This window comes from Perna viridis, chromosome 4, assembly GCF_037379345.1.
Source record: "Perna viridis isolate PV_CMFRI_1.1 ecotype Kerala chromosome 4, ASM3737934v1, whole genome shotgun sequence".
NCBI classification, from domain to species: domain Eukaryota; kingdom Metazoa; phylum Mollusca; class Bivalvia; order Mytilida; family Mytilidae; genus Perna; species Perna viridis.
Window position 1 is genome coordinate 1213254 of NC_142448.1, and position 14556 is coordinate 1227809.

Sequence of the window (14556 nt, forward strand, 5' to 3'; positions counted from 1 at the left end):
TTTATTGTTTTAGCTGCCTATTTACAAACCAACTCTCATAGAAATGTTACTACATATTTTTATTGTTTTGGCTGCCTGTTTACAATGTTGTTTTATATTTTTACTGTTTCAGCTCCCTGTTTGCCAATTAACCCATGTAGAAATGGTGGATACTGTAGTGTTTCTGGAGATTCTCACACATGTAACTGTCTGACAGGTTATGGTGGTCCTGAATGTCAATATATTGGTAAACATTTATAGTCATCAGGAGCGTAGATGCTATTTATTATTTTAGCTACATGCTTATACTTTCTTAGAATATAGACAAAGAAAAAAAGACAAATAATAAACTTAAAACTTATTACATTATACTGTTAAATGTATAGATTTAATGTTTGTCAGTGTCTGATTTCAGAGTTTCTGGTCAGTGCTGGTGACATCAAGTATGCTACCTTTCAGCACTATGCATCACTGAAACAGATTCTTTTAAAAGGGTAAACATGAGGAATAAAGACTTTCCAATCTTTCCAACTCTAACAAATAGGCTTCTGGAACAGGGTTATGTTGCTACAAGATTGAAGTCATCATTACAGAAGTTTTATGGTCGTCATCATGAACTCGTGGATCGTTATGGTGTATACATCTGCACCATGAAAATTGATTTATTCAACGGGTCATAGTTTTCCTTTTCTCGTTTGTCTACCCCGGACTTGACTTTTTATGAGCAACGCACCGGGTGTTTCTAGAGAAGCAGAGGATGCTTACCCTACCGGTGCACCTGGTCCATGCTCTCAGTTTTTAGTGGAGTCCGAGTTGCTCATTTGCTTTTGTTACTTTGTATGTATGATTTTAGTTACTTTATGTTCTTTGTTTTGTATGTCTGTTTTCCATGTTTGGTCTTTGTCTCTGGATTACATTCTTTTGATTACCGCTATAACCTTGGTTCCCTTGATTATGCTTTCTTTAATATGCAAGAAGCAATTGCATTTCAGACAGTTTTCCGTATTCCATTTACCTGGTATTGTAACTGTAGGACACTTAAAGTCTTGTTCAATATTGAAAATTTTCATTTTATTGTATAGATAAGAATTATTGAATGAATATACCAAACTGTCTTGAAATACTGCGTCATTTTATTGTAAATTTGATAATGAATGAATTCAGATCAAATTCTAACTTTGAAAAAAGACACAAATTGTACAGGAACTTTTAAAAGGTGATATTGCTGCTGAAGAGAGTTACTCCTTGAAACATACGTACAGCATACATACTGAAATTAGCAGTATTTATTTAAGATTGGTATTTTTGCACTTTTAGATTCAGTGAGAACATGTACATTTGAGAAAGATGACCCTGTATGTTTCCTAACTGATGATGACTTCAATTGGATGAGAAGGAGGGTAAGGTTAAAACGCGAAACCATATTGGGATCCACAAAATATACATGGATGATTTAGGGTTCTTTTATTGATAAGGCAGATTGGAATCTGTTACAAATAAAATTAATTGACCCTGTAATACAATAAAATACTTTAAGTACAGAGAAAAGAAAGATAACTCTATTTTTTAAATAAAGAACATATTCAGTCAACCTGTACAATATTGATAGAATAAAATATAGATTATGTTTTCATGTATTTGTCTGTCTCTAAGACTCAATATATCTTGCGTCTACATGTATGAATTATAATTATTCATGATTGACATAAATCTCATACCAATATAATTTTGTAACTTCTGACATAATAGTATTCTGTACAGATCTCTTATACTCTATTAATTGTATGCAACATGCAAGATTTAAAATAACAGCAAAACATAAGTTTTCCAAACATTGCCACAAATGGTATGTTAACACAAAAAATTATAATAAAAACACAACTTACTGCTTACCTCTCAAATAGATGAAAAGGTCAGGTTAACTGTCTGGTATAATACAGTATGACACATCATACAAAACCTGAAGCAAATATATGTTTCATAACTGATGTGTTCATGGAACAATAATAACATTCATTACAAACACGAAACACTTTGAGTACATCATTAAATAAAAATATTATTTAACATATTAAAATTTAACCATTTAATCAATTATTTATATCCTATTTATTTATAAGAAATCACATTCATTCAAGATTTGTCTCTTTTGAAACTTTTGGTTTAATAGCTCAATTATTAACTATTTTAAATATTTATAATCCTTTATATCATTTTGTCTCTTTAAATGGTTTAAATAGATTTTACTCATTCACTCAGTTCATTTTCATACTGCAAATTCATTCTCAAATTCAAACTAAACATTCAACCTCATACTAGCTGCTCAGTTAAGACAAAGTTATTTTAGTGGGATAAAGTGCTAGAAATATAGAAACAAACCTCAAATACAAGTTCCAGAAACTCAGCAATACAACTAAACTTCCAAAGTAGATTTATGTTGAAATACTAGTCAGAAATTATAGACTAAGTTATAGAAATCTCAAGGAAATCAATATGTCTGCCATCCAGCTCAGCAAACTCAAAGAAAATAATACTCACATTCCAAAGGAAACCCCAAAGAGAATTTTAAAGTACATGTGACCTGAATTGACCAATAAATAAAAGAGAAATAAAGAGTTCTATAAATAGCTCATCAGCTGATAGGTAAATCAATCAGTCAAAATAAATGATTGTCAATTACACTGATACAAGTAACAATATGTATACATTTTAATATAAATGTGAGTAAGTTTTAATAAACATATAAACCATTCGTCTATTAATCTCAAATCATATATCATATAATAAATAAAATACAATACATAAATATATAGAAAGGGTAACATTAAATGAATATTATATCCACAGTCAATTCCTGGTTAAATTCCACTCTGCCACAATTAATCTTACTGATTTTGTCACTGTACTTAGATTGACTATATTGTACACTGTACTGAGACTGACTATATTGTACACTGTACTGAGACTGACTATATTGTATACTGTACTGAGACTGACTATATTGTACACTGTACATAACTTGACTCTATTAAGCACTGTACTGAGATTGACTCTATTGTGACCGGTACTGAGGTTGATTGTATTATATACTGAACTTAGATTGACTATTTTGTATGCTCTACTGAGACTAACTGTATTGTATTACTGTACTTAGATTGACAATAGTTAACACTGTACTTAGACTACTTTTGTGCAGCTGTTTATGTACTTTAGAAATTGGAGGAGATATTGGAATTATCATATCTGTCTGTTAGTCAATCCAAATAAGGTCAACTCTGCCTACTGTGTTAAAAAATGGTCAATGAACTTAATTTGATGATTGGACATGATATGTAGATTTGAAAGAGGAGATAAACCAACTCTAGGATTGATATATTCAGAGTTATAGTAAAAAGAGGATATCCTTTTGTGAGTTGGCTTACTCTTTTATCATAATTTTTTATCAATTAATGTCCTTTTATAAATGATTATATGTGTATATGACCATTATATATATACATTTATACTTTTTATATGATTTTTTACTGTGAAATGTACATTTTTTTTATCTTATTTTCAATTACTTTACAACATAACACTATAAGCATTAGTTTCTCATTAAATCATTCTTCCTGTATCTAACAGAGAACTCAGACAAAAGACACAGGACCTACATATGCTGGTGTTGGTAGAATGTTTATATATTTAGAATGTACTGGCAGAACTATTGGGTCCACAGCCAGGTTAATCAGTAATGTACAGTTCTCAGGTAACATAACCAGTGTGTACAACTTTATGACAATTCTGTTATCATGGTACCTTTTTCTGTTTATAAGAGTAATCAAGGGAACCAAGGTTATAGCGCTAATCAAAAGAATGTAATCCAGGTACAAAGACCAGACATGGAAAACAGACATTCACAACAAAGAACATAAAGTAACTAAAATCATACATACAAAGTAACAAAAGTAAATGAGCATCTCGGACTCCACTAAAAACTTACAGCATGGACCAGGTGCACCGGTAGCTTTTCTAGAAACACCCGGTGCGTTGCTCATAAAAAGTCAAGTCCGGGGTAGACAAAGGAGGAAAGGAAAACTATGACCCGTTGAATACATCAGTTTTCATGGTGCTGATGGATACACCATAACGATCCATGAGTTCATGATGACGACCATAAAACTTCTGTAGTGATGACTTCAATCTTGTAGCAAGAAGGTATTAAGAAAAGCAATTATTCATTGAAAAAGTTACAAAATTAAAAAAAATACATATATAAAACACCAGTTTCTATCATGAATAGCTTGACAATAGCATAAGATATAAAATGTAGCTAAAATAAAAAAAACACTTTCTGGTACCTAGTATTTAAAAAGAATCTTTGTATGACATGTAAATAGTATCAATGATATCTTGTCAGCACTATAATATACTCATGGTGTTAACCTTTTTTTGTAGATTCCACAAGATGTTTGACATTTTGGTATCATATGTATGGTGATCATATTGGAACATTACAAGTTTTATCTATATCATCTGCTCAAGTAGAAACACAGCTATGGAGTATAAATGGTAACCAAGGTAACCAATGGCTGGCCCAGTCCATAACAATTACTACACTACCAGACTCTAAGGTATTACAACAGAAACTACAAAAATGTAAAAAAAACATAATACACTATGTAACAGGTTATGGTTTTGACTAGGCTCAGATGACAAACAATGATTGTTCAGTCTAAATACAACTAAATCATATGACTGGGTCCCAGTATAATTCTGTAGTCTGGTTTATAGTTATTGGAGTCTGATGTTGATCTATGTGTACTTTTGAGTTTTTAGTGGAGTACGAGTTGCTCATTTACTTTTGATACTTTGAATGTATTTATTTTATGTTCTTTGTTGTGTTTGTCTGTTTTCCATGTCTGGTCTGTGTCTCTTGATTCTTTTGATTTCGGCTAGAATCTTGGTTCCTTGATTACTCTTTGACATTTTCCCTGTTTGACTTAGATATATGTGGTCAATCTTGATGCAACTGTATCTCAGGTTTTCATACCACCAGTCAGGATTGATTTTGGGGTGATAACAGTACCCATTGAACTAGAAGTCTAAAGGGATCAAAAACAAACTTTTTTGTTTTCTAGGCAATGACTTAAAGAGTAAAAATTTACAAATCATAATGAAATTCAACTACTAAATTCAATAGCACAAAAGAACGGTTTTAGTTGTGTTACAACTCTTACCTTGAAGGGCCAAATATGGACAAGTTTTAGTTGTGTTACAACTCTTACCTTGAAGGGCCAAATATGGACAAGTTTTAGTTGTGTTACAACTCTTACCTTGAAGGGCCAAATATGGACAAGTTTTAGTTGTGTTACAACTCTTACCTTGAAAGGCCAAATATGGACAAGTTTTGCATTAACTGCTTATTTTTCTGGTTTAATTGCAGAAATCTTTCCTGCTTTCTTTCTGGTCAGAACCTTGTCAAATATTCATCATTTTTCATATTTAGAGCTGGTTGTGTTCATATGTGTTTCAACTGTTCAGTGTTTTGTAGACTACCTTAGCAGTCATATCAAGTTGCACCTGTAAAGCATTTTATTAACTATGAAATGGTTTCTTGAGTGTGCAAATATCCTGGTAGTCAAATATCCTGGTAGAAGGGAGAATGAAATAAAGGAAAAATAATTTCAATAGTTGTTTGTAATTTCTCATGCTATTGGAACTTGAAGTTGATTTCTATTTTTTGGAAAAGGTATCTGTACTGGTCTTTTGAATAAATTGCTGTATACATTTATTTGTAGGAGTGATTTGATTATTTGCATAATGTTTTGTAAAATTTTGATGAATAAATTAAACAAGAGTTATCTGACTTTAATAAACAATCAATGTGTTTTATATAATGATATCATTGTCATACTTGTTTATTAGCTCACCTGACCAAAGGCCAAGTGAGCTTATGCCATCGCTTGGCGTCTGTCGTTGTTGTTGTGGACAAATTTAAAAAAATCTTCTCCTCTGAAAACTACTTGACTGACAGGTTTTAAACTTGGCATGATTGTTCCTTAGGGTATTCTGCACAAAATGACCGTTGGGATTTTTGATCCATGTAAAAACATGGCCATCATTACTAAAAATAGAACATAGGAGTCAGATGGCAGTTTTTTGCAAATAACTCAAATTTCTGGCATGGGTAAAATTGTTAAGCGTCATGAGAAGGACCTTTGCCGAAATTTTCAAAACCATTCATTGACTGATGTAGGAGTCATGGCCCCTGAGCAGTTTTTTTGTTGTTTTTTTTTTACTTATGCAACTTTGAAAATCTTTTTCTCTAAAACCATTTAAGATCATGAAAATAAGCATAATAGTTCTTTATTGTGTTGTGCTCAAAATGACTTGTGATTTTAAATCTGTGAATAGATATGGCTGCTTATACTAAAAATGGAACTTAGGGGTAGGAAGACAGGTTTTTGAAAATAAAAAATGTTGCTTTTAGCAAAATTCTGGTTCAGGTCATGAAAATGCTGTTAAAACCATTTCCTGCATTTGACAATTTAGTTGATTTTAACTTAGCCCGTCTCATTCTTCAAGTTTTTCAAATAAGCAGATGGTTAACCAGGTGGGCGATTCAGGCTCTCTTGAGCCTGTAGTTTGGTCATAATTGCCCAAAATATGGATGTGTTTACATTTTTATGAATATTTTAAAACTTTTCAGATAGTAATAGAGGCTACAGTAGGAGGAGATCGAGGAGATATAGCTTTAGATAATGTCAGTCTTTTACCAAATCCCTGTGATTCTACTATCCAGGTAGTTTAACTTTATGAGTATACTTTAAATAATGTCAGTCTTTTACCAAATTCTTGTGATTCTACTCACCCGGTAGTTTAACTTTACAGATATAGGTTTAAATAATGCCAGTCTTTTACAGAATCCCTGTCATTTGACTCTCTAGGTAGTTTAACTTTATGTAATATCAGTCTATTTCTAAATCCCTTTGATTTAGCTCTCCAAGTAAAGTTTATCTTTACGGATATATCTTTAGATAGTACTAGCCAAACTCCTGTGATTCAACTCTCTAGGTTTAGTTAGACTTAGGTGATCTTAGATATTACCATGTCTTTTACCAAGTCTCTGTGATTCAACTCTCTTCATTGTTTACTTCGAAGATATACTTAGAGGATATAACCTTATATAATATCAGTCTATTACCAAAATTCTGTGATTAAACTCTTTTATTAGAGTTAGAATTTTGTGATTTAGCTTTATACCATTTTTTTACCAAGTCCTTGTAATTCAATATTCCTGTTAAAGTTTAACTTCAGAAATACAGCTTAGATAATACCAGTCTTATTAACATTACTTAAAGCATAAGTAGTAAGAACCAAAAAGTACACACAGACAATGAACAGCACAAAGCCCACTAAAACGACGGGAAACTCAGGTGCTCGTGACAGGTGAGCAGTTACTGAATGTCATTGTGCACATACTACTCAGATTTTTATCCAATAGGTTTTATACAAATTTATATTATGCTGTTTTGCACCTCAATAAGATGGGCTTATATTAAATTGAAATTCTACATACTAGTATCCAGTTGTGGGCTCACAATAATTCTAGTTTATGATTTAGGTTTATTGTACTTGACTTTGTGTTATGACATTTTTTTGTAACCTTTAAGACCTCTAGATTAACACATGTTTGTTTTTTTTTTCAGTCAGGACCAGTAGATTTATGACAGCAATATTGACCTATTATCATACAACAAGATTGTACTCTATGGAGTTTGACTCATTCTCTTATTGCATAATTTTAATTTGTCTCTTTCACATAAAAGTGCAATATGTAAATGTTTACTAAATAACTGTGCATAAATATTCATGACAATTCTGATATGTCTGTCTATTGACTGAAAATGTTTGGTAAACCTCTGCTTACACATAGAGATTGATTCTAAAGGAAAACTATTGACCAAACTTTACGACAAACATGATGACTTTTCATTCAGAATTGTCAACTTTCCATTCATCGGTAGCAACATCCTTTCAGCACCTGTGTATGGAGTTTTCATATCACAACTCATGTTATGCCAGAGCTTGCCGCTACTTTTTGTATCATGCTAGTCTCCTTACAATTAGGCTTCTGGAATAGGGTTATGTTGTACAAGAAGTTTTGTGGTCGTCATCATGAACTCATGAATCGTAACAGTGTATCTATCTGCACCATGAAAACTGATTTGTTCAACATGTCCTGGTTTTCCTTTCCTCTTTCTGCTACCCCGGACTTGACTTTTTTATGAGCAACTTGGCAGGTGTTTCTAGAAAAGCAGAGGACACTTACACTACCAATGCACTTGGTTCATGCTTCCAGTTTTTAGTGGAGTCTGAGTTGCTCATTTTAATTTTGTGACTTTGTATGTATTATTTTAGTTGCTTTATGTTCTTTGTCGTGTTTGTCTGTTTTCCATGTCTGGTCTTTGTCCCTGGATTACATTTTGATTTCTGCTAGAATCTTGGTTCCTTTGATTGCTCTCTATTCACAAATGTATGAATGTTTGAAGTATTTTATTACACTGTTTATCAACACGGATGGAATCTCCTTTTTCGTTTTTGGATGTTTTTAGTTTTTTTTTTGTAATTGAATAAAAACTGGGAACAGGCTTCTTATGTACATAAACACATCTGTTAAATGCTTAGATTTGACAGGAATTTTGTAGAATTTGTTGGTAATATATTATTTGACTCAAACATATATAAAACATTTTTATCATGATAAAGAAGTACTTAAATGCAAATACATTCACAGACATTTATAGTTCATGTGAATTTAACCTTTTTAATTGATTTTCATGTGAAATTTGCATACAAATTTCATGTGAATTTCACATAGCTCTACAGGAAAAAATGATCCAGAGTAAAATTACCACATGTTTGCTGATCAAGTTTATAGTTTTTAGTCAGAAAATATAATTGATTTTATTAAACAATTCAAATATAAATGGCCAAGGTTATATATAAGTATATTACAAATGTATTGTAATGTTTTTTTTAGATTGCAAAGTGAGAGCTTCTTTATTAATTGAAAATCAATCTTATTACAATGCTCTAGTGTCTTGAGTAATTATTTATGTAATTTAATGATCACTGATTTCCTCGTGTATATTAATGATCACTGATTTCCTCATGTATAAAGAAATTTTCTATAGATATTTGTAATATGTCTTTAAGGCTTTAATGAATTTTTATAGGATTCTTTGCAACATTTTTGACTTTTTATCAATATATAATGATGGCAGTTGGTTCTGTGAAGTCCATTATAACTTTGATTACTATGGTGTTTAAGGCAGTTTCTTTGTCATCAATTAATATCTAATTAACTTTTGATTGTTTTGTCTTTCATAAAGTTAAAAATATTTTGTCTGAATATTATTATCAAAAAGACAAAAAAATATCTCAATTGTTGTGAAAATAAAAATAGTTTAAACGTTGAATACATTCTTTTCTAAGTTGAATGCAGCAGAAAAAAGTCAAAAACGCCTCATTTCAAAAAAGATGTGTTGTCTAGTCTATTGCATTATATTAATACATCTGTCTTTCTTTTGGTGTTATGCCACTTGTACTCTTATACCCCAATGAAGGGACAGAGATAAATCATAATGTCAAATGGTCTGCATGTGTCTGTTCATCCTGCCACCCACTAGTCTGTCCATCACACTTACTTTGTGGTCGCATCTCTAAAACTGTTGGATTCCATAAGTGTGGTAGGATTTATTATTATGAAGTGTTGATACTAACTTAATGCTGCTGTTTTAATTGTTAAAAAATCTGTGGGAATTATTTGACTTTGATAACTTATTACACACTAAATATATAAAAATTCAAAATCAAAGTTACATATTAGATTTAAAAGACGGTCTAGATAGGACCAAAAGATGCAGTGAGGATTAATTTGTTTAATGAAGCTCCTACCCCAATCCCCACCAACCTCTGCAGACAATAAATTAGCAATTATAACATTTGATACAAGTCAATTAAAAAGAGGTGAATCCAATGTAAAAATAGGAAACATAATATCCACTAGCAGTTACAGACATGGAAACTGAACTTATTGATAAGTTGTACCATTTAGCACATACATCAAATACTTCTCAATGTAGTGTTTAGCAAGTTGATGTAGAGGATGCTACAGGGTACAAAGGGTGACGCTCTTATATTTAGTTTTCCGTGAATTTATCTAGCAACTATGTTGGTGTCTGTTTACTTTGTTTAGTTATTGCATGGAATTTTCCCTGGTCTTACAGCATTAGAAGATGTTCTATAGCAGTGGTTTTTATTTATTCCAGTTCCATCGTATAAAAAAGAATCAAGTTCTTTACAACAGTATTACTAAAAATTAAAAAAATAAAAAAGTGTTGATGTCTTTCTTGGGATGATTCTTTCATTTCTAAAACTCCAATCCATGTTTTTTACACGGATTTCGATCTCGCATTGTCTTTTCGCATCAACTGTTGGAATTCAAACTCGTGATTTAATTGTTTCATTTTTGTTGCAATTTTTGATTTGTATTTTGTGCTCTACTCCTTTCACTAGTTACAAAATACTTGTATGTGAAAAATAATAGGAAAGCCTATACACCATTGCGTTATGTATGAACCATATTAAACGTTCAAACTTGATTTGTAAGTTCCGTCCTGTCGTATTTATTCCATGTAGAGTATGAATAATTTGTCTCATATTTAGTACGTTTTTTTCAAAAGATCTTTTGGAGACAATCAGTTCAAGACAATTATCTGAATATAATAGCATTAAAACCTATGATTTTTCAACACTGTATACTTCTATTCCCCATACTCAGTTAAAATCCCGACTTAAAAACATTATACATCGTTGTTTTTTCCAAAAAAGATGGTACACCTAGATACAAATATATAGTTCTTGGTAGAGATTCCTCATACTTTGTAAGAAATAATTCCAAATCATCTTCCAAATATACAGAGGAAGATGTTTACAAAATGCTGGAATTTTTAATCAACAACATATTTGTCCAGTGTGGTGGACGTGTTTTTCAACAAACGGTCGGCATTCCAATGGGAACAAATTGTGCTCCTTTACTAGCTGACCTATTCTTTCTCTCTTATGAGGGTGACTTTATAGCTGATCTGATCAGAAAGAAAGAATATTGTTTGGCTAGATCCTTTAATCTCAGTTTCCGCTATATAGATGACGTGTTATCTTTAAACAATCCTAATTTCGGGGATTTGATACATCGCATCTACCCAAAAGAACTTGAGATAAAAGATACTACAGACACTATAAAGTCAGCCTCATATCTTGACCTACACTTAGAAATCGATGGTAAAGGAAAACTATTGACCAAACTTTACGACAAACGTACGTGATGACTTTTCATTCAGAATTGTCAACTTTCCTGTCATCTGTGGCAACATCCCTTCGGCTCCTGCGTATGGAGTGTTCATATCACAACTCATACGTTATGCCAGAGCTTGCCGAAACTACGCAGACTTTTTGTATCGCGCTAGAACTCTAACAAATAGGCTTCTGGAGCAGGGTTATGTTGCTACAAGATTGAAGTCATCATTACAGAAGTTTTATGGTCGTCATCATGAACTCATGATACATATGGTGTATCCATCAGCACCATGAAAACTGATTTATTCAACGGGTCAAAGTTTTCCTTTCCTCGTTTGTCTACCCCGGACTTGACTTTTTATGAGCAACTCGGCGGGTGTTTCTAGAAAAGCAGAGGACGCTTACCCTACCGGTGCACCTGGTCCATGCTCCCAGTTTTTAGTGGAGTCCGAGTTGCTCATTTACTTTTGTTACTTTGTATGTATAATTTTAGTTACTTTATGTTCTTTGTTGTTTATGTCTGTTTTCCATGTCTGGTCTTTGTCCCTGGATTACATTTTTTTGATTACCGCTATAACCTTGGTTCTCTTGATTACTTTTTCTCAGTCTACGTTTTGCCTAGATGCATATCCGTGTTTACGTATCTTGGCGCGGAAATATTAAGTATTATTTATGGGCGTCAATGGTGGCATAGTGATATTTTGTGTTGCTTTTCTAAGCGTTATAGTTTCAAGATGGTTCATGTTTAAAGGTTTCGATAAAGTTATTTATTTATGTCTCCATTTCTTAAATGTAAGTATGCATTTGTTTTGCTATCGTTTCTTTGCTTCATCTTAAGTTTTGTTTTGTTTCATTTGACGTAGAGCTTACGATATTGTTCCTAAAATGGTGATCTGTCTTTTCATTTTACATCAGTGAAAACAATAAAAATTAGAAACAATTGATCAGGAATAAGATACTCAGACAAAGCATTTTATTAAATGAAGAAAGAATATATACTTGTGCCCAGTGTTACAACAAAGTCAAAAACAGTATAAACATCAAACAAATATAGATGGGTGGGGAAAAAAGGGGGGTTTAAAATATTATTAAGTTTGCTTGTTTCATTGTCCACATAAAAGGAGTAAAATGATAGCAAAGGACAGTCTGATATACGAAGAATTAATTTTAATAAAATATTTTCTATCAATTGTCACCCTATCAAACACTGTTCACTAGTGCCGTCTTTGTAAAACTATCATAAAAGAGCAGAACAATATTAGTCTAAAGATGATACCATTTAGTACAGCGCGTCAAATTAAGCAAATATCCACAGTACTAAGCGACCAAAAAGTGTGTGTTGTCTTAAAATGCCTTGCCTCTAAAACAAAAACAATTTTGAAAATATTTGATATTTAGAAATAATACATTTAACAATGGGAATAATTTTGGAATATTTTATGTTTTATAATGAAGCTAAACGGTTGTAAATTATTACAAAAAAAAAGAAAAAAAAATGTAAAATAATCACATAATTTGTGTATATGAAATCATCAGTTATAGGTACACACTTGTCTATGTGTATTAATTTAGTATACAAAACATTTATGAACGAAAGAATAATCAAGGGAACCAAAGTTATAGCGGTAATCAAAAGAATGTAATCCAGGGACAAAGACCAGACATGGAAAACAGACATACACAACAAAGAACATAAAGTAATTAAAATTATACATACAAAGTAACAAAAGCAAATGAGCAACTCGGACTCCACTAAAAACTGGGAAATACTTAAACAATATGAAATCGAATACATAAGTATAGTATAATAGGTTTAATATGCTTGGAACAGCTTCTAAAAGTAATTGGGACTATAAATACGAGTAAAAATCTCTTTTTAAACAAGAGTCGGAGAGGAAGAATCGTCGATTAGAAATGTTTGCAATAAGCTAAAGTTTGTTCCAGTTTTTAAACTATAAATAAAAATGATGCAATTTGTTTGTTACTTTTTTTCTGTTTATAATGCACTGGTTATAACATGTATTAGCTCTAAGTTTGCTGTATTACTCCTTTATTAATATGAGAGCTTTACAAAGTATAACGAAGTATCAAGCTCCAAAATAAAATATAACTGTACATTTTTGTTTGTTTGTTTATGCTTTTATGTATTTTTTTTAAGACTCTGTTAATTGAAAAAAAGAGCATTTGAAAAAAATCACAGTACATAGAATAGGCCATCTATAAAGATCTACAGAACATAAAATAACACATGGATGGAATAAAGTACGAAAAAATGATACCAATTACAAAGTATTGTGATAAAAAAACACTTGAATAATAGCAGTTAGAGTGTACAATAAAACTAAAAAAAGCATGTTTCTAAGGTTAGTTACAACCGTTAATTTTCTGTTTTCATGTAATTATTTTTGTAAATATAAATACACCTTTAATTTTTCAAGTAAAAAAGGACTTTCTCATCAGTCTAAGAAAACCGATTTCAGAAAAGAGCACTAGACTGGACAGCGGTTGACATTGTTGATGATTTCTTATTGAACTGATTGAACCATTCTATAAAATTGGCCATTACTGTTCTGTTGTTTGTGTTAAATGAATAGTCTCTGGTCTTGCCTTGAATATCCAAGAAGAATTTGCCTAAGGAAAACAAATAATAAATTAACGTAAGCATTTCATCACATCAAATACAAATGTGTAAGCAATTGGTACATTAAACTTGAATCAATCTTATTAAATTTATACAAAACACAAGATAAATGAAACGACAAAAACATTTTATTTCACCCACAACAATACTATCCAATTAAATGTTAACAGAAATTCACTTATTCAAATGAATTTTAAAATACACTTTTTCTTGTTTGTTAAAATTTAAAAGACACCTACCGTCATATTGACTCACAGAAATACTTCTGACATGTTTTAAAGGAATATTTTTCGATTGCTTCTTAATGCTGCCACCCCAGCTAATTACAGGTCCATGTTCTCCTGAAGTGATTTTGACCAAAACTAGGTGTTCCCAACCTCTCTTGGTACGCTTGGAAAAGTAACCTGTTAAATACATTATCGAGAAAAATATTTCATTTGATCATTAACATAATTTGAAATATTTGTATTCGTATTATGACATGAATTACTGTTGCCTAACCTTGTTTAATTCTTATTATGTCAAACATCTACTCTCATGATGACCAACACTTGTATACAGTATCTCAATTTAATTTTAAAAAAAGTTCTATC

The 14556-nt window shown here is 31.5% G+C and overlaps 2 protein-coding genes across 2 annotated transcripts in view; one reads left to right on the forward strand and one right to left on the reverse strand.

The window, feature by feature from the left end:
* LOC148618377 (MAM and LDL-receptor class A domain-containing protein 2-like) overlaps positions 1–9424 on the forward strand; it is a 50013-nt gene extending 40589 nt beyond the window's left edge. Inside the window, exons 41-46 of the mRNA XM_088577239.1 lie at positions 113–226; positions 1297–1379; positions 3604–3727; positions 4417–4592; positions 6671–6763; positions 7671–9424. Coding sequence (XP_088433365.1) covers positions 113–226; positions 1297–1379; positions 3604–3727; positions 4417–4592; positions 6671–6763; positions 7671–7691 — 611 coding nt within the window. The 3' untranslated portion in view covers positions 7692–9424. The remainder of the gene's footprint in view (positions 1–112; positions 227–1296; positions 1380–3603; positions 3728–4416; positions 4593–6670; positions 6764–7670) is intronic.
* A 2856-nt stretch (positions 9425–12280) lies between these two features.
* The window catches only part of LOC148618378 (uncharacterized), a 30719-nt gene continuing 28443 nt past the window's right edge, over positions 12281–14556 (reverse strand). The window contains exons 8-9 of the mRNA XM_088577240.1: positions 14203–14367; positions 12281–13953 (exon numbers count right to left, since the gene is read on the reverse strand). Of these exons, the coding sequence (XP_088433366.1) occupies positions 13799–13953; positions 14203–14367 (320 nt within the window). The 3' untranslated portion in view covers positions 12281–13798. The remainder of the gene's footprint in view (positions 13954–14202; positions 14368–14556) is intronic.